Source organism: Bombina bombina, chromosome 8, assembly GCF_027579735.1.
Source record: "Bombina bombina isolate aBomBom1 chromosome 8, aBomBom1.pri, whole genome shotgun sequence".
Lineage (NCBI taxonomy): Eukaryota > Metazoa > Chordata > Amphibia > Anura > Bombinatoridae > Bombina > Bombina bombina.
In genome coordinates, this window is record NC_069506.1 from 90,011,498 (window position 1) to 90,036,528 (window position 25,031).

A 25,031-nucleotide genomic window follows, 5' to 3' on the forward strand; every position below is an offset into this window, starting at 1 on the left:
TCCTCCTTATCTGGTGTTCCATGCAGATAAGGTGGTTTTACGTACTAAACCTGGTTTTCTTCCAAAAGTTGTTTCTAACAAAAACATTAACCAGGAGATTATCGTACCTTCTCTGTGTCCGAAACCAGTTTCAAAGAAGGAACGTTTGTTGCACAATTTGGATGTTGTTCGCGCTCTAAAATTCTATTTAGATGCTACAAAGGATTTTAGACAAACATCTTCCTTGTTTGTTGTTTATTCCGGTAAAAGGAGAGGTCAAAAAGCAACTTCTACCTCTCTCTCTTTTTGGATTAAAAGCATCATCAGATTGGCTTACGAGACTGCCGGACGGCAGCCTCCCGAAAGAATCACAGCTCATTCCACTAGGGCTGTGGCTTCCACATGGGCCTTCAAGAACGAGGCTTCTGTTGATCAGATATGTAGGGCAGCGACTTGGTCTTCACTGCACACTTTTACCAAATTTTACAAGTTTGATACTTTTGCTTCTTCTGAGGCTATTTTTGGGAGAGAGGTTTTGCAAGCCGTGGTGCCTTCCATTTAGGTGACCTGATTTGCTCCCTCCCTTCATCCGTGTCCTAAAGCTTTGGTATTGGTTCCCACAAGTAAGGATGACGCCGTGGACCGGACACACCTATGTTGGAGAAAACAGAATTTATGTTTACCTGATAAATTACTTTCTCCAACGGTGTGTCCGGTCCACGGCCCGCCCTGGTTTTTTTAATCAGGTCTGATAATTTATTTTCTTTAACTACAGTCACCACGGTACCATATGGTTTCTCCTATGCAAATATTCCTCCTTAACGTCGGTCGAATGACTGGGGTAGGCGGAGCCTAGGAGGGATCATGTGACCAGCTTTGCTGGGCTCTTTGCCATTTCCTGTTGGGGAAGAGAATATCCCACAAGTAAGGATGACGCCGTGGACCGGACACACCGTTGGAGAAAGTAATTTATCAGGTAAACATAAATTCTGTTTTTCTTCTTTCCCTTTTGATACCATTGAAGTTACATTGCATTTCCTGTTGGGTGCCATGTTAATTGATGTTAATTGAAAAAAAGGAGAATTGTGGTGCACAAAATATAAAAGTTCCAATTTTTTAAAATGCAGCCTATAGCTGTAGATGCCACACAGGTAGAGAGGTGCATTAAGTTTATTATTATGTTGATTGATGTTATTTGCACCTTCTGTGAGGCCAGTGGGCATTTTCCTATAAATCTGTTTCTATCCAGACAGCTTGCTGCATCTACCTAAATATATTCTTCTTTTGTAACCTTCATATATATATATATAGATAAGGTTGTGTTATCATTCTCTGAACTTATATTTCCTTCTCGATACTTGCTGATAGAAAAAGTCAGATGCTTGTTGTTTGTATTCTTAATTCCTTAGAGCGGGGTGCTTATGTTTTATTGTAGCTCTGTATCCAATTGTAACCTGTTGCTGCCACATTCAGGCTCAATGACAGGAGGTTTTGCTCTCAATGTTTCTTGCATTTATTTAGTGTAGATGTGGATCAGCTACAACAAATTTCTAAATTTCTATTGATACTATTTTTAAAATATTCTAATATTGATAAACCTTATTTAGCTGATATGAAAGTAGAATAATCTGTTTTTGATATGGCAGTTTTAATAATATATATTAATTATATTAGCCAAAACATTGGCTTATTCAGGACAGGATTTAGCTCTGAAAATTGAGCAATTTCTAATTATCAGAACATGAAATGCACCGTGCTGACCTCCCAACTATCTCTACTAGATTTCTGTTCCTAATTGGAACAAACTAATTGCAAACCAACTTTTGCTATGACTAGTTTTGGTCTCTCTGGACTAAAGCCCTGATTGGCTCTTTCAGATAAGACAAGTGATGGACAGAGCTCGGTTGTTAAAAAGCAATTGCAGAAAAAAGTTACTTGCTTTAAAAACATTTAGACTTGGATAATTTATTCTTCAACAGCAAAATAACAGAAACCCCAAACTTTTCTTTTATGATTCCAATTTACTTCTATTATCTAATTTGCTCCATTTTCTTGGTATCCTTTGTTAAAGAAATAGCAATGCACATGGGTGAGCAAATAATATGAGGCATATATGTGCAGCCATCAATCGGCAGCTCCTAAACCTACCTAGGTACCCTTTAAAACAAAGGTTATCAAAAAACAAAAAAAATAGATAATAGAAGTAAATTGGAAAGTTGTCTAAAATTGCATGTTCTGTTATTATTTTATGATATTATTAAAATAGATGGAAGATAAGTTAAGTAAAAGGGAAAGGCACAGTCTAGTTAAAGCCACAGTCTAGTCAAAAGTAAACTTTCGTAATAAAGTGATAGTAAATCCTAGTGTTTGTGAAACACTAGGATTTACCAGTGCAACAAATAATGGGAACTTTCAGTCATGAAGTATAAATGTAATAAAGAGAAGGTATTACTAATCTGTCAAGACGTGCAATTTGCCTAGCCAAGGAGACAGATGAAGATAGAGATGGATGCTCTGTACTTATTGGATTTTAACAAAAAAAAATATCCCTCAATGAATAGTTCCTAGAAGAGAGGGAAATATGAGAGTACTTGGCTGTGCAATGTAAATCTAATCCTGGAGTTGTAGTCACAAACCTGCCACGGGTGTCGCAGGGATGGTCCCTTTGCCGCCTCCTATTTGGTCATACTAATGTACTTCCTAATATCCTCTGTTACACAGTACTGGATGGGTTATCTACTGCATTCTCAGGAGTCGTATCTGGGTAAGATCAGTGAAGTGGGCATTTGATTGGTAAGTACCTGCACACAAACACAGCCCACAGGCTATCATGCTATGTAAGGTTTATGTACAGAATAGTAAGCCTTATGTACAACACGCCAAGGCAGAACATGCTGTAATGTGAGATGTCATCACAGAAAATAAAGCATATCTGCAGAAACAACGGGAAAAATTCAGGAACTTCTTTTCAAACACTGAAATAAGGGGGCAGCTCTGGTTTCCAAGACAGTGCAGCCAAAGTGAAACACTGTTTGAACAGAACAGTCAAAAACAGAGCAGCGATGCAAATCGTCAGCTCATTCATTAAAGAGATATGAAAGCCAAATTTTTTATTTTATGATTAAGATAGAGAATGTAATCTTAAGCAACTTTCTAATTTACTCCTATTATCAATTTTTCTTTGTTCTCTTTGTAATCTTTATTTGAAAAGCAGGGATGTAAAGCTTAGGTTCTGGTCCATTTTTGGTTCAGAACCTGGGTACCACTTCCTGATTGATGGCTAAATCTAGTACTGCTCTTTTTCTGTACTTAGTATGAATTACTGTATTTGTCTTTATGCTACCGCATATTGCTATATGCAACATCCATGCATTAGTTGGCTACTATTTATCTACTGATTGTTTACTGGAATCAATATGCATTACTGTAATTATTCTAATGTACTTGTGGGATGTGCATAGGGTTTGCACTAGCAATCTAATGGTGTAGTGCTTCTGCATATTGCTATGTACAAGTTCAGTCCAATTAATATTTACTAGGTTGTTTTATAGTTCTCCTTGCTACTGACTCCTGCCTGCATACCTTTTTGAAGTTGCAATATTCATCTTGCAGCTTCAATTGTCTGGTTTATTGTCCTTGAAGGCACAGTATATTCCAGGATGCACTTTCATTCCTTTGTAATTACCTTGTATCTGGGCCTCTAGTCTGTTACCTCATCTCAGTTCTTTTGACAGAGCATGCAGTTTAGCCAATTAGACTAGTTCCCAGAAAATCCACAGAAGTGAGCTCAATGTTGTCTGTGTGACACACATGGACCGACTGTTTAAGTAGGAAAGTCTGACAACATTTACTGAGATAGGAGGCAGCTTTCTAGGTCTTTGAAGCTAGCATTGAGCCTTCCTAGTTTTCTTTTTCAATAAAGTATAGCAAGAGAACATAGCAAGTTTGGGTAATAGAGGTAGTTTGGAGAATTATGATAGTTTGATAGTCCCTTTAAAGGGACACTGAACCCAAAAAAATTTCTTTCGTGATTCAGATAGAGCATGAAATTTTAAGCAACTTTCTAATTTACTCCAATTATCACATTTTTTTTCGTTCTCTTGCTATCTTTATTTGAAAAAGAAAGCATCTAAGCTTTTTTGGGGGGTTCAGAACTCTGGACAGCACTTTTTTATTGGTGGATGAATTTATCCACCAATCAGAAAGAACAACCCAGGTTGTTCACCAAAAATGGTCTGGCATCTAAACTTACATTCTTGCATTTCAAAAAAAAGATACCAAGAGAATGAAGAAAATTTGATAATAGGAGTAAATTAGAAAGTTGCTTAAAATGTCATGCTCTATCTGAATAATGAAACAAAAAAATTGGATTCAGTGTCCCTTTAACAGTGTAGATTGTTTAGGGAACTCATAATGTCTTGTCTTCTAGTTCTTACACAAGTCTAGTTTCTGTACACCTTTTCTAAGGTTCTGGCATCTAGACCTCCTTTAAGCAGAGTGGTGTATAAATATTTTCTCTTTTTTTTTTTTCATTCTGGGCGATTTTCCTTCACTAGTAGGGAACCTACTAGTAAAGGAAAATCACCCCTAGTGAAAAAATAGAGAACTATTTTAGAGGTGATATAGCTGATTTTGGCTATTTCTTACCTTTCTAACATTTTATTTTTTAGACTTTTTCTAAGTTAAGACTTTGAACTTTTAAGGAGTTATCTCTACCTTAGTTTGGTGGTTTTGCTTATTTTTAAATAACATTGCACTGATTTTCAGACTCCTAACCAAGCCCCAAAGTTTTAGGAGAATACTGATGTATACCTTCTCCAGCTTGCTCCTGTTTGCGTAAAGAGTCTTTTCATATGCAGAGGAAGGGGGAGGGTAGAGTTAGAGTGTCTGCTTTTTTTGCTATAGAACCACTTGCAGTGGGTGTTCCAGCTAACATTTTCAACAGTGCTAAACTGGGAGCTTCTAAGTACGTTTTTTTAAACGGTTTTATACTGGATTTTTAGATCAGTATCTGTGCATATTATTCTTTATAGTAGTGTCTGTTACATGCAGTTAAATGAAAATTGGTGTGGACTGACTTGCTTGGCCCTAGTCTGGAGTTTACCATTTCCTCGGTCACAAGTGGCTGAATGTAATTCTCCCAGGCTATATCATTAAATCTGACAACCGGTTTCACTCTTTTTGCCTATGCTGGGCTCAGAAGTTTATTTTTTTCTAAATCCAGATTCCCTTGATGTTCCCGGGAATTACATTTCAGTTTGGATTTGTTATAGTTAATCTACAAGTCTTCTTCCCATGCCAATCTGTAGGCAGATGTGGTACACAATACTGATTCCTTGCTAGCAAGAGGCAGGCTGAGCCTTTTTTTGTAGGCCTGGTATTAGTCTGTTCAGAACCGCTGAGTACGAGACATAATTTCTCAGAGGTACAGTTTAGGCTTCATTCCAGGTGAGCTGCATCTGATCGACACAAGTATTTGTTCTGGGTTTTGGTCAGAACATGAGACCTTTTTTCTATTTCAGTCTCATTCTAGATTTGTAAATCTTGGACATATTCCTCCTTTTCAGGATGGAAACTAACCGATGGTATCTATCCCTTTGGTCTCACTTTGCTGCAGTATTTTATTTTCAGGGGTATTTTATACTCTCTTGTCAGTCGTTGGAGTTTAAGGAATAGCTGTAGCTAATTTTCTTCCAGCTTTTTATTTTTTTTAGTATCTGTCTATGTAGAGACACTACACTGTTGGAGGCCACTCCAACCTATTCCATCTATCTCCTTTCATCTGTCTTTTTTTGGTGGATGTTACACACTCCTGTTTCCATGGATACGAGACTTTTTGGGGTTGAGGTTGGCCTGGGGATTTCATGGGTCTCAGTGAGTTGGTCCCCACCCCTCACTAGGTGAGGTTATCTATATATATATATATATATATATATATATATATATATATATATATATATACATACATACATACACATACGAGCAAAGAAAGAATGTCTACATAAAATATCAATTGCTCTTGAAAAATGTCCTTGCGTGGACCAAAACACGTTGACCTGACTTTAAACTGGAAATAAAAAGTTGAATTAACAGCATCCTATGAAAGTCCTGAGAGTGCCTCTTCCTTTATATATATATATATATATATATATATATATATATAGTCCATTCAACCTTCAGGGTTCTCCAGGCTGGGCCTTTCCTCAGGACTGCTTCATTTCAGTCCAACATCATTATGGTGGTAGTTTACATCATTCAGCTGGCTGGTACTTGCAACAGTCTGGCGATGTGTGAGTTTTCTCACATCTGAATGGGCAGAGGTTCATCTCTGTCCAATCTCTGCATTTTCATTCCTGGGGTTACAATTTGGGAATTGATTTTCTAATTATTAATCTTCTAAAGTAGAGGTCCGGGTCGGGAGGTCATCTGGCGGAATTGATGGATGTTCCATATATGATGGGCTCTTCCATCTAGTTTACCTATTTCCTACATTAGTTTATTTTTCTAGAGAATTCGCTTGTGGCAAGCAGGTGAGGATTTCAGCAGTTTAATTGCTCCTGCTCCCAAACCTGCAGGCCTGTCACCAAAATTATTTACCACAGGTATATTTTTCTTGGTGTTCTGCTTGGGGTTGTACGTGGTATTTAGAATCTTACAATTTCTTCAGGATGGCTTAGACAAGGGTCTATCAGCCAGCCCTGCACATGGTCACATTTATACTTCTTTAGTTTTATCACATAGGCAGTTTCTCGTCTGCCAGCCATTCAGGCATTTGTTCAGGCCTTGGTTGGAATAAGACCTATTATCAGGCCTCCTTTCTCCTCATCTATTTGCTTCTAAGTCCTTATTTGAAGGGTCCTACTTCAACATCTTTGTTGGCGTGATTATTGCACTTTCTGGAGGTTGTCTGAGCATTAAGCATTTTTGTCTACTGGCTGTTAAAGATTTTTGTCAGTCTTCAAGTTTGTTTTGGTTTTCAGGTAAACGTAAGGGTCAGAAGGCTTCTTCAGTTTATGTAGCTTCAGAGTTGAGGTGTCTATTTCTCAACACTTATTTGGAGGCTGGTCAGTCGCCTTTATGTATTTAACACGATCTTTGTTCTTACTTTATGGGTTTCAAGAAGGGGGGACATAAGTAGTTCTTTCAGAGTTATTTTATAGTTGTCTTTTTGACATATTGACCTCGTCTGAGGTAATTTTTGACAGGTGGGTCCCTTTAGTTGCCATTCATGGTAAATAGGTGCCTGTCTTTCCTTTGTCCCACCAATTTTTTAGTGGACTCCTAATCTTCTGTATTAGTTCCCAACAGTAAGGATTTTCCTGGACTCTCACCACCATAAGAAAGAAAACATAATTTCTCTTACTTGGTGTATTCAGTCCACGGATTCATCCTTACTTGTGGGATATTCTCAATCCCTACAGGAAGTGGCAAAGAGAGCACACAGCAAAGCTGTCCATATAGCTCCCCTCAGGCTCCGCCCCCCCAGTCATTCTCTTTGCCGCTCTAACAAGTAGCATCTCCACGGGGGTGGTAAAGAGTATGTGGTGTTATATTTGTAGTTTTATTTCTTCAATCAAGAGTTTGTTATTTTAAAATAGTGCCGGTTTGTATTATTTACTCTGAGGCAGAACAGTGATGAAGATTTCTGCTGAGAGGAATATGATTTTAGCACCAGTAACTAAAATCCATTGCTGTTCCCACGCAGGACTGTTGAATACTAGAGAACTTCAGTTGGGGGGGAACAGTTTGCAGGCTTAACTGCTTCAGGTATGATCAGTCATTTTTCTAACAAGACCAAGTAATGCTAGAAGACTGATAGAAATCCCCATGTGGGAAGGGAAGGTAAGCCATTTTCTGAGACTCAGTATAGAAGGATGGCTTAGTTTATAGGGCTTAAATCACTGGTGGACACTGTTATGGGTAAAATCGATTATTTTTTAATATAATCTGATGTTTGCACAAGTGTTTATCATGTTTGGAACACTTTTTAGGGGTTTTATGCGCCTGGCATAATTTTAGACACCTAATTTGGCTTAGGAAGGCCTCACAACTCCGGAGTGAAGAGGGAGAGGGCCTAATTTTCGCGCCTCAGTTGCGCAGTTCTTTTACAAGATAGCTTCATGCAGCTTCACATGTAGAGTCCAGAGATTGCAGGAGGACTACAGGGAGGCTTATTTTTGTTCCAAAACTAATCCCCAAGGAAGGTAGTGTGTTAAACTGGTGGCCAGCTTCAATTTGCTCCGGTTTGGGCAATAAGAGGTTAATTGGCTTGAAACTTGGTGTGCAATCTTTTCAAAGCATTGGGATCATATGGTGTAAATTTCATAAAGATCGGATGTTTTTTTGAGATTTGGTAAAAAAGTGTGTGCGGTTTATTATTTAAAGGCACAGTAACGTTTTTTCAAAAAGTGTATTTTTCTGTATTTGAGTGCTATCTAATTCTGTCTAACATGTCTGAGCCTACTGATAGACCTTGTTCTATGTGTTTAAAAGCCATGGCGGTACCCCCATTGCATTTGTGTTTAAAGTGTGCTAAGGTATTTAAACATTTTAATGACCATGCATTGACACTTAAAAATGTAGCCCAAGATGATTCTTTGATTGAAGGTAATGAGGATAGTCCTCCTTCCTCTCCCCATGTGTCGACACCAGTTACGCCCGCGCAAGCGTTGCCTAGTACCTCTAGCGCATTGGCCCCTATTACTTTACATCAATTAGGAGCATTAATGGATAATTCCCTTGCAGCATTTTTATCCAAACTGCCGGTTTTTCCAAAAAAGCGCGATAGCTCAGTTTTAAATACAGAGGATGAGCAATCTGAAGCTTTGGATAATTTATCTGTAGTACCCTCACAAAACTCAGAAGTAGCAGTGAGGGACGGTCTGTCTGAGGGAGAAATTTCTGACACAGGAAAAGTTTCTCAGCAGGCAGAGTCAGATTCCTTAGCGTTTAAATTTAAGCTGAAACACCTCCGCGTCCTGCTCAGGGAGGTTTTAGCTACGCTGGATGATTGTGACCCCACGGTGGTCCCTGAAAAATTGTGTAAAATGGACAGGTTTTTAGAGGTCCCTGTATACACTGAGGCATTTCCGATCCCAAAGAGGGTGGGGGATATTGTGCCTAAGGAGTGGGAGAGACCAGGTGTACCCTTTGTTCCCCCAAGTCCCCAAGGTAGAGGGGCTGTTTCAACACTTGCTAAGCGTACAACTATACCAATAGAGGACATTTGTGCCTTCAAAGATCCTATGGATAAAAAATTGGAAGGTTTGCTGAAGAAAATTTTTGTTCAGCAAGGTTTTCTTCTTCAACCAATTGCCTGCATTATTCCAGTAACTACTGCAGCTGCTTTTTGGTTCGAGGCCCTGGAGGAGTCGCTCCAGAGGGAGACTTCATATGATGAGGTCATGGATAGAATTCATGCTCTAAAGCTGGCTAATTCTTTTATCACTGATGCCGCTCTCCATTTAGCTAAGCTAGCGGCGAAAAACTCAGGTTTTGCCATCATGGCGCGAAGAGCGCTTTGGCCCAAATCATGGTCGGCTGATGTGTCGTCCAAAACGAAACTGTTAAATATTCCCTTCAAGGGGAAAACCCTATTTGGCCCAGAGCTGAAAGAAATTATTTCAGCTATCACTGGGGGCAAGGGCCATGCCCTGCCACAAGATAGGCCGTTTAAGGCCAAAAACAAGGCTAATTTTCGCTCCTTTCGCAACTTCAGGAGCGGACCTGCCACAACCTCTGCTGCCGCAAAGCAAGATAACGCTTCCCAGCCCAAAGCAACTTGGAAACCCCTGCAGGGCTGGAATAAGGGTAAACAGGCCAAGAATCCTGCTCCTGCTACCAAGACAGCATGAGGGGGTAGCCCCCGATCCGGGATCGGATCGAGTAGGGGGCAGACTTTCTCTCTTCGCTCAGGCTTGGGCAAGAGATGTTCCAGATCCCTGGGCATTAGAAATAGTTGCTCAGGGGTACCTTCTAGAATTCAAGGATTCTCCCCCAAGGGGAAGGTTCCACATTTCTCATTTGTCTTCAGACCAAATAAGGAAACAGGCGTTCTTACGCTGTGTAGAAGATCTGCTAAAGATGGGAGTGATACACCCAGTTCCAATTGTAGAACAAGGACTGGGCTTTTACTCAAACCTGTTTGTAGTTCCCAAAAAGGAGGGAACTTTCAGGCCAATCCTGGATCTAAAAATTCTAAACATTACCAGTTCGTGGCCCTTCCTTTCGAGTTGGCCACCGCTCCCAGAATTTTCACAAAGGTGCTAGGGTCCCTTCTAGCGGTACTAAGACTGCGGGGCATTGCAGTAGCTCCTTACCTAGACGACATATTAATACAGGCGTCGTCCTTTCACAGAGCCAAGGCTCATACGGACATCGTTCTGGCTTTTCTAAGGTCTCACGGGTGGAAGGTGAACGTAGAAAAGAGTTCTCTGTCCCCGCTCATAAGGGTTCTTTTCCTGGGAACACTAATAGACTCGGTAGAAGTGAAAATCTTTCTGACAGAGGTCAGGAAGTCAAAACTGCTGAATACTTGCCGAGTTCTTCATTCCATTCCTCGGCCTTCCATGGCTCAGTGCATGGAAGTAATTGGTTTAATGGTTGCGGCAATGGACGTAGTCCCTTTTGCCCGAATTCATCTCAGACCACTGCAGCTGTGCAGGCACAAACAGTGGAATGGAGATTACGCAGATTTGTCTCCTCAAGTACAAATGGACCAGAAAACCAGAGACTCTCTTCTCTGGTGGTTGTCTCAAGATCACCTGTCTCAGGGAATGAGTTTCCGCAGACCGGAGTGGATCATTGTCACGACCGATGCCAGTCTGTTAGGCTGGGGTGCGGTCTGGAGCTCCCTGAAGGCTCAGGGACTATGGTCTCGGGAAGAATCTCTTCTTCCTATAAACATTTTGGAGTTGAGAGCGATATTCAATACGCTCCAGGTGTGGCCTCAACTAGCGGAGGCCAAATTCATCAGATTTCAGTCGGACAACATCACGACTGTAGCGTACATCAATCATCAGGGAGGAACAAAAAGTTCCCTAGCGATGAAGGAAGTATCCAAGATCATCAAATGGGCGGAGGATCACTCCTGCCATCTATCTGCAATTCACATCCCAGGGGTAGACAACTGGGAGGCGGATTTTCTAAGTCGTCAGACTTTCCATCCGGGGGAGTGGGAACTCCACCCGGAGGTTTTTGCTCAGCTGACTCGGCTATGGGGCATTCCAGAATTGGATCTGATGGCGTCCCGTCAGAACACCAAACTTCCCTTTTATGGATCCAGATCCAGGGATCCCAAGGCGGCATTGATAGATGCATTAATAGCGCCTTGGTCGTTCAGTCTAGCTTATGTCTTTCCACCGTTTCCTCTTCTCCCTCGGCTAGTAGCCAGAATCAAACAGGAGAAGGCTTCGGTAATTCTGATAGCGCCTGCGTGGCCACGCAGGACTTGGTATGCAGACCTAGTGGACATGTCATCGGTCCCACCATGGAAACTGCCATCGAGGCAGGATCTTCTAATTCAAGGTCCTTTCAAGCATCCAAATCTAGTTTCTCTGCAACTGACTGCTTGGAGATTGAAAGCTTAATTCTAGCTAAGCGTGGTTTCTCTGAATCAGTTATAGACACTCTGATACAGGCCAGAAAGCCTGTCACCAGGAAAATTTACCATAAGATATGGCGGAAATATCTTTGTTGGTGTTAAATCCAAGGGTTACTCGTGGAGTAAGATTAGGATTCCAAGGATATTGTCTTTTCTCCAAGAAGGATTGGAGAAGGGTCTGTCAGCTAGTTCCTTAAAGGGACAGATATCTGCTCTGTCTGTTCTGTTACATAAGCGTCTGGCTGCTGTACCAGACGTTCAGGTGTTTGCACAGGCCCTAGTCAGAATCAAGCCTGTTTACAAGCCTGTGGCTCCTCCATGGAGTCTAAATTTAGTTATTTCAGTTCTTCAAGGGGTTCCGTTTGAACCTTTGCATTCCATAGATATTAAGTTTTTATCTTGGAAAGTTTTGTTTTTAGTAGCCATTTCTTCTGCTCGAAGAGTTTCTGAATTGACTGCTTTGCAGTGTAATTCACCCTATCTGGTGTTCCATGCAGATAAGGTTGTTTGGCGCACCAAACCTGGTATCCTTCCAAAAGTGGTTTCTAATAAGAATATTAACCAGGAAATCATTGTTCCTTCTCTGTGTCCTAATCCAGTTTCTAAGAAGGAACGACTTTTACACAATCTTGACGTGGTTCGTGCTTTAAAATTCTATTTAAAAGCAAGTAAAGATTTCAGACAAACATCATCCTTGTTTGTTGTCTATTCTGGTAAGAGGAGAGGTCAGAAAGCGACTGCTGCCTTCTCTGTCCTTTTGGCTGAAAAGCATCATCCGTTTGGCTTATGAGACTGCGGGACTGCAGCCTCCTGAACGAATCACAGCTCATTCCACTAGAGCTGTGGCTTCCACATGGGCTTTCAAGAATGAGGCTTCTGTTGAACAGATTTGTACGGCAGCGACTTGGTCTTCACTGCATACATTTGCCATATTTTACAAATTCGATACTTTTGCTTCTTCGGAGGCTATTTTTGGGAGAGAGGTTTTGCAAGCAGTGGTGCCTTCCGTTTAGGTTACCTGACTTGTTCCCTCCCTTCATCCGTGTCCTATTGCTTTGGTATTGGTATCCCACAAGTAAGGATGAATCCGTGGACTGAATACACCAAGTAAGAGAAAACAGAATTTATGCTTACCTGATAAATTACTTTCTCTTACGGTGTATTCAGTCCACGGCCCGCCCTGACATTTAAGTCAGGTTCAAATTTAATTTTTAATAACTACAGTCACCACTGCACCCTATGGTTCTCCTTTTTCTCCTAGCCGTCGGTCGAATGACTGGGGGGGCGGAGCCTGAGGGGAGCTATATGGACAGCTTTGCTGTGTGCTCTCTTTGCCACTTCCTGTAGGGATTGAGAATATCCCACAAGTAAGGATGAATCCGTGGACTGAATACACTGTAAGAGAAAGTAATTTATCAGGTAAGCATAAATTCTGTTTTGTGCTTACCTGATGATAAATTCTTTCTTGGTGGTAAGAGTACACGAACCCGCCCAATTATGCTAATGGAAGAAGTTCTGGTTTGCACCTCTTTACCCTACTATCCTTCTTTCTTCTTCTTTCTATTTTTGGCTATACAAAATACTTGGAGGGAACAGTAAGTTGGAGATATTTTTAAGCTTATTTTTGTGGGGGTCTGCTGCCTCCTGGTGGTCAAGTGATGAATTCCCAACAGTCAGGATTTTTGTGGACTCTCACTACCAAGAAAGAAAGGAATTTATCAAGTAAGAATAAATTCATTTTTGTGGCTGATATAAAAAGTCGGTATTCAGAATCAAGCTTATAGCCTCTCAGGATATTTTTGTCTCCTGCTTGGAAGGCACAATCTCAGTCTAAATGTAGTCGATCAAACATTAGCAGTCAGCAGTTCTCTTGCAAATTTCAAAAGCCCCTAACTTACTTATGAACCAAACAATAATGTATCTGTATTTTTGTTGTTTCTAATTTTCTTAAGGGGATCACATTAAATAAGATTTCTCTTGGACCTAATTGCAAACTATTTAATAAACAGTTGATTGATTGTATTACTGATACTTCATTTTGGTTATTAAAATGTTTGTTGCAAACCTAATATAAGCAGTATGTACAATCAAATATCAGTGATTTGTTTTACCAGTGTGAGCAGAATATATATTTATGAAATATAAAATACACAACCTATTTAGTCATGATAGAGTAATGACGTACTGGGTGTTTCCATACTTATGCAACTTTAATGTTATAAGAATGTAATATTAATCAAATATATTTCAATTTAATTTGTATCTATATAATCTATAGCACTTTAGCAAAATCTAACTTAATTAAATATGTTTGAGATAAACCACTAATGGTAAACATACACATTTTTTTAATTGTCTCCAAATTGTAAGCATCTAAAACCTGTGCCTCTAATTAAAGGGACACTGAACCCAATTTTTTTCTTTCATGATTCAGATAGAGCATGCAATTTTAAGCGACTTTCTAATTTACTCCTATTATCAATTCTTCTACGTTCTCTTGCTATCTTTATTCGAAAAAGAAGGCATCTAATCTTTTTTTTGGTTAAAAACTCTGGACAGTGCTTTTTTATTAGTGGATGAATTTATCCACCAATCAGCAAGAACAACCCAGGTTCACCAAAAATGGGCTGGCATCTAAACTGTTTTTGTTTTGCTTTTTGTTTAAAAAGGCGCCAGTAATTTAGACTTAATGATTTTTACATACATTTTCTGATTAATATAAATCGGATCTGCCAGGCATTCACAGCTACAGGTGTGATTTAAGAGCTCCTGCTGCTCTTTGTTTGATCTTGTTGTCATTATTTGCAAGAAAAGATTAGCTAAAATGTTATTTATTTTAACACAAACAAAGCTGTGTGATTGGTTCAGCTGGGTAGACTCAAAATGCTACATTGATTTATATCATTTTAACGCATGACAGCATCTATTTAATTCGTAGTTTGACACCAGTCTGTCTTGTATTTTATGATATAAATTATTTCATAATTTATATCTGATCATTTACAGATTGGATTAATATTCTTATGACCATTGGCATTATTTGACACTAATGTCCTACTGCACCCTGGGGTCTGTAAAGGAAGAGATTACGCATCCTTGTATGGCGTATATTTGACTTTATTGGCAGAGATATTGGCAGTAATACCTGAAAATTGCTAAAGCCCATAGGGAGAAGGTATCCCTATGCAGTCTGATGTACCTAATGAAAAAATTAGATAATTTGTTCTTTGCATATTTTCTTGGACTGATCTTTAATCTCTCTTTTATTTCCATTTCTCTAAATATTTCTCTCTCTGTCTCTTTCAGTGGATTTAAGCTCAGCCAGTGAAGATGATTTTGACAGTGAAGATAGCGAGCAAGAGCTGAAAGGCTATGCATGTCGTCACTGCTTCTCAACCAGTAAGTAAGAATCTTGAAAGGAAGTTAATGGTATAGGTATGAAAAGGCAAATTAAAAATCTGATCTTTGTGTTTGGAGCTATATGTATTTGCATGTAACATAGTACAATGTGAAATATTTTGTGCATAGTAGACATTTCAGAGAAATTTGTGTGGCCTCCAGTGAAAATTCTGTTTTACGTTACAAATATTTCTGTACTGACATTTGACTCTCTTGAGTCGTCAGATTCACAATGTATTAACTATTAGCCGTTTGATAGTTCACAAAATTATGGATAAAAAATAGGAAGAATGTATCAAATTGGCAAAATACTGATGGTAAGTATTTTGTGGTGTGGGAGCAAATTTGTTTTCATATAACAAATTGTATGTATGATTGTGAACAATAGACTTTAGTACAATGACAAGGCAGGAGTCAAACTAGTGACACACAATTACTGTATGCTCTCTTACTGTATATTATTTTGTTAAATTTGGAGGAGCTCACTTATTTTTGTTTAAATTATTCTTTCTCTATTTGTAGCTTCTAAGGATTGGCACCATGCAGGCCGTGAAAATATTCTTCTTTGCACCGATTGCAGGATTCACTTTAAAAAATATGGAGAGTTACCACCTATAGAAAAGCCAGTGGACCCTCCACCATTCATGTTTAAACCAGTCAAAGAAGAGGAAGATGGTATTAATGGAAAGCATAGTATGAGAACAAGGAGGAACCGGGGTTCAGTATGTACACAAATGTGTCCCTGTAATATTATAGTGTGTTTCCTGAGCTGTGTTTTTTTTTTTTTTTTTTTTCTATATGTTTAGTTGTTGTTTTTTTCTGCCTGACCCTCAATTTCATCTTGTGTTTTTTCTGTTAAATAGATGTCTACATTACGTAGTGGACGAAAAAAACAGACAACCAGTCCAGATGGCAGAGTTTCTCCCATAAATGAAGATATTCGTTCCAGTGGGAGAAATTCCCCAAGTGCTGCCAGCACATCAAGCAATGATAGCAAAGCAGATTCCATCAAGAAACCTCCCAAGGTCTGTATCTCTCTCTAATCACTCTAAAATGCTATTTGGAAGAGAGATTTCTGATTGTGTTTTGTGTTCTTTTGAATTTTAAAAAAATGTTGATTGTAAGTAGTCATATCCTTCAGTTGGAAGACAACACACAACCATAAATCTTCAAAGGCACAGAATTCAGGACTGCCACATCCCACATGAATCCAAAATAATGCAATATGAATCCAGCCTTATTAAAATGGGACCTTTATTAATTTACACAGGGTCCAAAGGCATACAAACAAAGTTTTGAGCCTGCTATAGCCCTTAGTCATTTTCTAAGAACATGACTAAGGGCCTATAGCTGTCCCAAAATGCTGTTTGTATGCCTATGGACCCTGTCTAATCTAATAAAGGTCTCATTTTAATAAGACTGGATTCATATTGTGTTATTTTGGACTGTAAGCAGTCCTTCATGAGCTTGATACATTTCTCTTGGCCATAGATCAAAGAGGAAGCAGCATCTCCAATGAAGAGTTCCAAACGTCAAAGAGAGAAGCCAGCATCTGATACAGAAGAGCTTGACAGGGTCAGCATAAAAAAATCAAAAATACAAGTAAGTTGATGTACTTTATATAGATTAAGTTTTGAATAAAATACTGGTTTGTAAAATATATTTTTAAACACTGTTGTAGTGACAATCAAATAATAGTAGGTACCTTCATGGTGACCTCCCATTTTCATTTAGGCCGTATTTTTCTTACTCGGGGCTCGATTTATCAATGTCCAAATTAATGCGCCTTGTTCTCCTCCGTGTTCGCCTGATTATCACCTGTGCATCTATATTTATAAAAAAAACTTTAACAGGCAAGCTCAGGCAAAACAAAGACAAATATCCTATAAGTCACCATAAAAAAACTGTCAAACTTGTTGCGCCTGCTTTAAGGGTAATGGAAAATTAGTAAAATTGTATAATGAAAAATGGCAAAACATTTTTTTTTAATAATTGCTTCTGTTCTAAGGCTAATGAAAAGAATACAAATTATAATTAATTTGATTTGTATGGGGTTTTTCTCCAACATAGGTGTGTCCGGTCCACGGCGTCATCCTTACTTGTGGGATATTCTCTTCCCCAACAGGAAATGGCAAAGAGCCCAGCAAAGCTGGTCACATGATCCCTCCTAGGCTCCGCCTACCCCAGTCATTCTCTTTGCCGTTGTACAGGCAACATCTCCACGGAGATGGCTTAGAGTTTTTTAGTGTTTAACTGTAGTTTTTCATTATTCAATCAAGAGTTTGTTATTTTCAAATAGTGCTGGTACGTACTATTTACTCAGAAACAGAAAAGAGATGAAGAATTCTGTTTGTATGAGGAAAATGATTTTAGCAACCGTAACTAAAATCCATGGCTGTTCCACACAGGACTGTTGAGAGCAATTAACTTCAGTTGGGTGAACAGTTTGCAGTCCTTTGCTGCTTGAGGTATGACACATTCTAACAAGACGATGTAATGCTGGAAGCTGTCATTTTCCCTATGGGATCCGGTAAGCCATGTTTATTACGATTGTAAATAAGGGCTTCACAAGGGCTTATTTAGACTGTAGACTTTTTTTGGGCTAAATCGATTGATATTAACACTTATTTAGCCTTGAGGAATCATTTATTCTGGGTATTTTGATATAATAATATCGGCAGGCACTGTTTTAGACACCTTATTCTTTAGGGGCTTTCCCAAAGCATAGGCAGAGTCTCATTTTCGCGCCGGTGTTGCGCACTTGTTTTTGAGAGGCATGGCATGCAGCCGCATGTGAGAGGAGCTCTGATACTTATAAAAGACTTCTGAAGGCGTCATTTGGTATCGTATTCCCCTTTGGGTTTGGTTGGGTCTCAGCAAAGCAGATACCAGGGACTGTAAAGGGGTTAAAGCTTAAAACGGCTCCGGTTCCGTTATTTTAAGGGTTAAAGCTTCCAAAATTGGTGTGCAATATTTTCAAGGCTTTAAGACACTGTGGTGAAAGTTTGGTGAATTTTGAACAATTCCTTCATGTTTTTTCGCAATTGCAGTAATAAAGTGTGTTCAGTTTAAAATTTAAAGTGACAGTAACGGTTTTATTTTAAAACGTTTTTTGTACTTTCTTATCAAGTTTATGCCTGTTTAACATGTCTGAACTACCAGATAGACTGTGTTCTGAATGTGGGGAAGCCAGAATTCCTATTCATTTAAATAAATGTGATTTATGTGACAATGACAATGATGCCCAAGATGATTCCTCAAGTGAGGGGAGTAAGCATGGTACTGCATCATTCCCTCCTTCGTCTACACGAGTCTTGCCCACTCAGGAGGCCCCTAGTACATCTAGCGCGCCAATACTCCTTACTATGCAACAATTAACGGCTGTAATGGATAATTCTGTCAAAAACATTTTAGCCAAAATGAACCCTTGTCAGCGTAAGCGTGGATGCTCTGTTTTAGTTACTGAAGAGCATGACGACGCTGATATTAATATCTCTGAAGGGCCCCTAACCCAATCTGAGGGGGCCAGGGAGGTTTTGTCTGAGGGAGAAATTACTGATTTAGGGAACATTTCTCAGCAGGCTGAATCTGATGTGATTACATTTAAATTTAAATTGGAACATCTCCGCATTTTGCTTAAGGAGGTATTATCCACTCTGGATGATTGTGATAATTTGGTCATCCCAGAGAAACTATGTAAAATGGACAAGTTCCTAGAGGTGCCGGGGCTCCCAGAAGCTTTTCCTATACCCAAGCGGGTGGCGGACATTGTTAATAAAGAATGGGAAAGGCCCGGTATTCCTTTCGTCCCTCCCCCCATATTTAAAAAATTGTTTCCTATGGTCGACCCCAGAAAGGACTTATGGCAGTCAGTCCCCAAGGTCGAGGGAGCGGTTTCTACTTTAAACAAACGCACCACTATTCCCATAGAGGATAGTTGTGCTTTCAAAGATCCTATGGATAAAAAATTAGAAGGTTTGCTTAAAAAGATGTTTGTTCAGCAGGGTTACCTTCTACAACCCATTTCATGCATTGTCCCTGTCACTACAGCCGCATATTTCTGGTTTGATGAACTGATTAAGGTGCTCGATAGTGACTCTCCTCCTTATGAGGAGATTATGGACAGAATCAATGCTCTCAAATTGGCTAATTCTTTCACTCTAGACGCCTCTTTGCAATTGGCTAAGTTAGCGGCTAAGAATTCTGGGTTTGCTATTGTGGCGCGCAGAGCGCTTTGGTTGAAATCTTGGTCGGCTGATGCGTCTTCCAAGAACAAGCTACTAAACATTCCTTTCAAGGGGAAAACGCTGTTTGGTCCTGACTTGAAAGAGATTATCTCTGATATCACTGGGGGTAAGGGCCACGCCCTTCCTCAGGATCGGCCTTTCAAGGCAAAAAATAGACCTAATTTTCGTCCCTTTCGTAAAAACGGACCAGCCCAAGGTGCTACGTCCTCTAAGCAAGAGGGTAATACTTCTCAGGCCAAGCCAGCTTGGAGACCAATGCAAGGCTGGAACAAGGGAAAGCAGGCCAAGAAACCTGCCACTGCTACCAAGACAGCATGAAATATTGGCCCCCGATCCGGGACCGGATCTGGTGGGGGGCAGACTCTCTCTCTTCGCTCAGGCTTGGGCAAGAGATGTTCTGGATCCTTGGGCGCTAGAAATAGTCTCCCAGGGTTATCTTCTGGAATTCAAGGGACTTCCCCCAAGGGGGAGGTTCCACAGGTCTCAGTTGTCTTCAGACCACATAAAAAGACAGGCGTTCTTACATTGTGTAGAAGACCTGTTAAAAATGGGAGTGATTCATCCTGTTCCATTAAGAGAACAAGGGATGGGGTTCTACTCCAATCTGTTCATAGTTCCCAAAAAAGAGGGAACGTTCAGACCAATCCTAGATCTCAAGATCTTAAACAAATTTCTCAAGGTCCCATCGTTCAAGATGGAAACCATTCGAACTATCCTTCCTTCCATCCAGGAAGGTCAATTCATGACCACGGTGGATTTAAAGGATGCGTATCTACATATTCCTATCCACAAGGAACATCATCGGTTCCTAAGGTTTGCATTCCTGGACAAACATTACCAGTTCGTGGCGCTTCCTTTCGGATTAGCCACTGCTCCAAGGATTTTCACAAAGGTACTAGGGTCCCTTCTAGCGGTGCTAAGACCAAGGGGCATTGCAGTAGTACCCTACCTGGACGACATTCTGATTCAAGCGTCGTCCCTCCCTCGAGCAAAGGCTCACACGGACATCGTCCTGGCCTTTCTCAGATCTCACGGCTGGAAAGTGAACGTGGAAAAGAGTTCTCTATCCCCGTCAACAAGGGTTCCCTTCTTGGGAACAATTATAGATTCCTCAGAAATGAGGATTTTTCTAACAGAGGCCAGAATAACAAAGCTTCTGGACTCTTGTCGGATACTTCATTCCGTTCCTCTTCCTTCCGTAGCTCAGTGCATGGAAGTGATCGGGTTGATGGTAGCGGCAATGGACATAGTTCCTTTTGCGCGCATTCATCTAAGACCATTACAACTGTGCATGCTCAGTCAGTGGAATGGGGACTATACAGACTTGTCTCCAAAGATACAAGTAAATCAGAGGACCAGAGACTCACTCCGTTGGTGGCTGTCCCTGGACAACCTGTCACAAGGGATGACATTCCGCAGACCAGAGTGGGTCATTGTCACGACCGACGCCAGTCTGACGGGCTGGGGCGCGGTCTGGGGATCCCTGAAAGCTCAGGGTCTTTGGTCTCGGGAAGAATCTCTTCTACCGATAAATATTCTGGAACTGAGAGCGATATTCAATGCTCTCAAGGCTTGGCCTCAGCTAGCGAGGACCAAGTTCATACGGTTTCAATCAGACAACATGACGACTGTTGCGTACATCAACCATCAGGGGGGAACAAGGTGTTCCCTAGCGATGGAGGAAGTGACCAAGATTGTTCTATGGGCGGAGTCTCACTCCTGCCACCTGTCTGCTATCCACATCCCGGGAGTGGAAGATTGGGAAGCGGATTTTCTGAGTCGTCAGACATTGCATCCGGGGGAGTGGGAACTCCATCCGGAAATCTTTGCCCTAGTCACTCAGCTGTGGGGCATTCCAGACATGGATCTAATGGCCTCTCGTCAGAACTTCAAAGTTCCCTGTTACGGGTCCAGATCCAGGGATCCCAAGGCGGCTCTAGTGGATGCACTAGTAGCACCTTGGACCTTCAAACTAGCTTATGTGTTTCCGCCGTTTCCTCTCATTCCCAGGCTGGTAGCCAGGATCAATCAGGAGAGGGCGTCGGTGATCTTGATAGCTCCTGCGTGGCCACGCAGGACTTGGTATGCAGATCTGGTGAATATGTCATCGGCTCCACCTTGGAAGCTACCTTTGAGACGAGACCTTCTTGTTCAGGGTCCGTTCGAACATCCGAATCTGGTTTCACTCCAGCTGACTGCCTGGAGATTGAACGCTTGATTTTATCGAAGCGAGGTTTCTCAGATTCTGTTATCGATACTCTTGTTCAGGCCAGAAAGCCTGTAACTAGAAAGATTTACCACAAAATTTGGAAAAAATATATCTGTTGGTGCGAATCTAAAGGATTCCCTTGGGACAAGGTTAAGATTCCTAGGATTCTATCCTTCCTTCAAGAAGGATTGGAAAAAGGATTATCGGCAAGTTCCCTGAAGGGACAGATTTCTGCCTTGTCGGTGTTACTTCACAAAAAGCTGGCAGCTGTGCCAGATGTTCAAGCCTTTGTTCAGGCTTTGGTTAGAATTAAGCCTGTTTACAAACCTTTGACTCCTCCTTGGAGTCTCAATTTAGTTCTTTCAGTTCTTCAGGGGGTTCCGTTTGAACCCTTACATTCCGTTGATATTAAGTTATTATCTTGGAAAGTTTTGTTTTTAGTTGCAATTTCTTCTGCTAGAAGAGTTTCAGAATTATCTGCTCTGCAGTGTTCCCCTCCTTATCTGGTGTTCCATGCAGATAAGGTGGTTTTACGTACTAAACCTGGTTTTCTTCCGAAAGTTGTTTCTAACAAAAACATTAACCAGGAGATTATCGTGCCTTCTCTGTGTCCGAAACCAGTTTCAAAGAAGGAACGTTTGTTGCACAATTTGGATGTTGTTCGCGCTCTAAAATTCTATTTAGATGCTACAAAGGATTTTAGACAAACATCTTCCTTGTTTGTTATTTATTCAGGTAAAAGGAGAGGTCAAAAAGCAACTTCTACCTCTCTCTCTTTTTGGATTAAAAGCATCATCAGATTGGCTTACGAGACTGCCGGACGGCAGCCTCCCGAAAGAATCACAGCTCATTCCACTAGGGCTGTGGCTTCCACATGGGCCTTCAAGAACGAGGCTTCTGTTGATCAGATATGTAGGGCAGCGACTTGGTCTTCACTGCACACTTTTACCAAATTTTACAAGTTTGATACTTTTGCTTCTTCTGAGGCTATTTTTGGGAGAAAGGTTTTGCAAGCCGTGGTGCCTTCCATTTAGGTGACCTGATTTGCTCCCTCCCTTCATCCGTGTCCTAAAGCTTTGGTATTGGTTCCCACAAGTAAGGATGACGCCGTGGACCGGACACACCTATGTTGGAGAAAACAGAATTTATGTTTACCTGATAAATTTCTTTCTCCAACGGTGTGTCCGGTCCACGGCCCGCCCTGGTTTTTTTAATCAGGTCTGATAATTTATTTTCTTTAACTACAGTCACCACGGTACCATATGGTTTCTCCTATGCTAATATTCCTCCTTAACGTCGGTCGAATGACTGGGGTAGGCGGAGCCTAGGAGGGATCATGTGACCAGCTTTGCTGGGCTCTTTGCCATTTCCTGTTGGGGAAGAGAATATCCCACAAGTAAGGATGACGCCGTGGACCGGACACACCGTTGGAGAAAGAAATTTATCAGGTAAACATAAATTCTGTTTTTTTTTTTTTTACTTGCACCTTTTTCTTTCCTAAGATATGGTGAGTCCACGGCTTCATCAATTACTGTTTACTCTGATCTTTCCTTCTCAAGTCTGGGTCTAGCCGTACTCCATGTCAGTCTCTTCAGTAGGGCAGTGATGGCTTTAAAGCAGTTAGGAACTTGTAAGGTGGGCCTTACTGCGTTTTCCTAACACTTTGCTGCCCTAGTATAATAAGACAGAGTAGGTTTTTCTTAGTTCTTTATTGTTTTCTACAGGCCTCTGTGAGGAGTGGCTTCCTCTCACGCCGGGTAAGATGCAGGTAATTGCCTTTCTGTCTTCTAGGGTGGAGATTTGGCACCTTTTCAGTCATCTGCGGTGTATTTGGGACTATATCTTTAGTAAGGATATCTTAAGAGCAGGGGCAGGCACTTTTATGTATGTGTGAGAGACTGACTTTTAATAGATCATAAAAGGTTAAAACTTATATGTATGTTAACACCCTATTGTTGTTTGGTCTGATTGCCTAGCCCTCATATGCATTTTAATACTCTGAGTAGGTCTTAGAAACGTTTGCAGTTTCTTTTTAGTTAATTTTTTCTAGCATTAAAAGATTCTGCTACTGCAGAAAGAGGTATCGCTCCGTGAGCGGTTTTGAAGATCAATGTCAGCATGGTAGAGAGATACGCCCAATACTAGAGAGGGCTAAGTCACTTTATTAAATCTGATAGATTTTCAGAACGGAGACACTCCGTTATTGTTAAGAGGACTCCAATATTTTGTGCGCTTTAGTTATGACTCCCCCTCATTTTTCTTAGGGAGATCGGAGCGGCACCATTTTCTTGCCTTCTTATCCGTCTCAGAACGGAGAGGCGATGTCGGGTTCATATTAATTTTTGCTGGCAGTATTATGGCGAATTTTGAAATGTGTTTAAAATGCTATAGGCTTTAATAAATATCGTATTTATTAAAATTATCTGTTTTAATGCTTAAAACGTCTAATGCTTAATCGTTTCTCAGAGCAATACTTTTTATTTCTAGTGAGGGGCGTTTATTATTGGCAAGTCATTAATATAAGGGGGCGAAGGGGGCTTATGAACTATATATGTTTCTCCAACATAGGTGTGTCCGGTCCACGGCGTCATCCTTACTTGTGGGATATTCTCTTCCCCAACAGGAAATGGCAAAGAGCCCAGCAAAGCTGGTCACATGATCCCTCCTAGGCTCCGCCTTCCCCAGTCATTCTCTTTGCCGTTGCACAGGCAACATCTCCACGGAGATGGCTCAGAGTTTTTTGGTGTTTAAATGTAGTTTTTATTCTTCAATCAAGAGTTTGTTATTTTAAAATAGTGCTGGTATGTACTATTTACTCTGAAACAGAAAAGAGATGAAGATTTCTGTTTGTAAGAGGAAAATGATTTTAGCAACCGTTACTAAAATCGATGGCTGTTTCCACACAGGACTGTTGAGAGGAATTAACTTCAGTTGGGGGAAACAGTGAGCAGACTTTGGCTGCTTGAGGTATGACACATTTCTAACAAGACTTGGTAATGCTGGAAGCTGTCATTTTCCCTATGGGATCCGGTAAGCCATTTTCTTAATTTTCAATATAAGAATACAAGGGCTTCACAAGGGCTTTAAAGACTGGTAGACATTTTTCTGGGCCAAAACGATTACTATTTAAGCATGTTTAATGGTTTATAACTTAGGAGAGTTATTTTAATCTTGGCAAATTGTTAAAAAAACGGACAGGCACTGTATTGGACACCTTTTTCACTGGGGGCCTTTTCTAGTCATAGGCAGAGCCTCATTTTCGCGCCACTAATGCACAGTTGTTTTTGAGAAGCAAGGCATGCAGATGCATGTGTGAGGAGCTCAGATCCACTGAAAAAGCTTATTGAAGGCGTCATTTGGTATCGTATTCCCCTCTGGGCTTGGTTGGGTCTCAGCAAAGCAGATACCAGGGACTGTATAGGGGTTAAATGTAAAAACGGCTCCGGTTCCGTTATTTTAAGAGTTAAAGCTTTCAAATTTGGTGTGCAATACTTTTAAGGCTTTATGACACTGTGGTGAAATTTTGGTGAATTTTGAACATTTCCTTCATACTTTTGCGTATATTCAGTAAAAAAGTGTGTTCAGTTTAAAATTT

The 25,031-nt window shown here is 40.6% G+C and overlaps 1 protein-coding gene across 9 annotated transcripts in view; it reads left to right on the top strand.

Annotated features, from left to right (window-relative positions):
* The window catches only part of RERE (arginine-glutamic acid dipeptide repeats), a 1,074,498-nt gene that overhangs the window by 934,684 nt on the left and 114,783 nt on the right, over positions 1 to 25,031 (top strand). For all 9 annotated transcript variants that reach the window (XM_053690444.1, XM_053690440.1, XM_053690438.1 and 6 more), the window contains 4 exons: positions 14,888 to 14,980; positions 15,503 to 15,702; positions 15,844 to 16,005; positions 16,472 to 16,582. In XM_053690444.1, the coding sequence (XP_053546419.1) occupies positions 14,888 to 14,980; positions 15,503 to 15,702; positions 15,844 to 16,005; positions 16,472 to 16,582 (566 nt within the window). The remainder of the gene's footprint in view (positions 1 to 14,887; positions 14,981 to 15,502; positions 15,703 to 15,843; positions 16,006 to 16,471; positions 16,583 to 25,031) is intronic.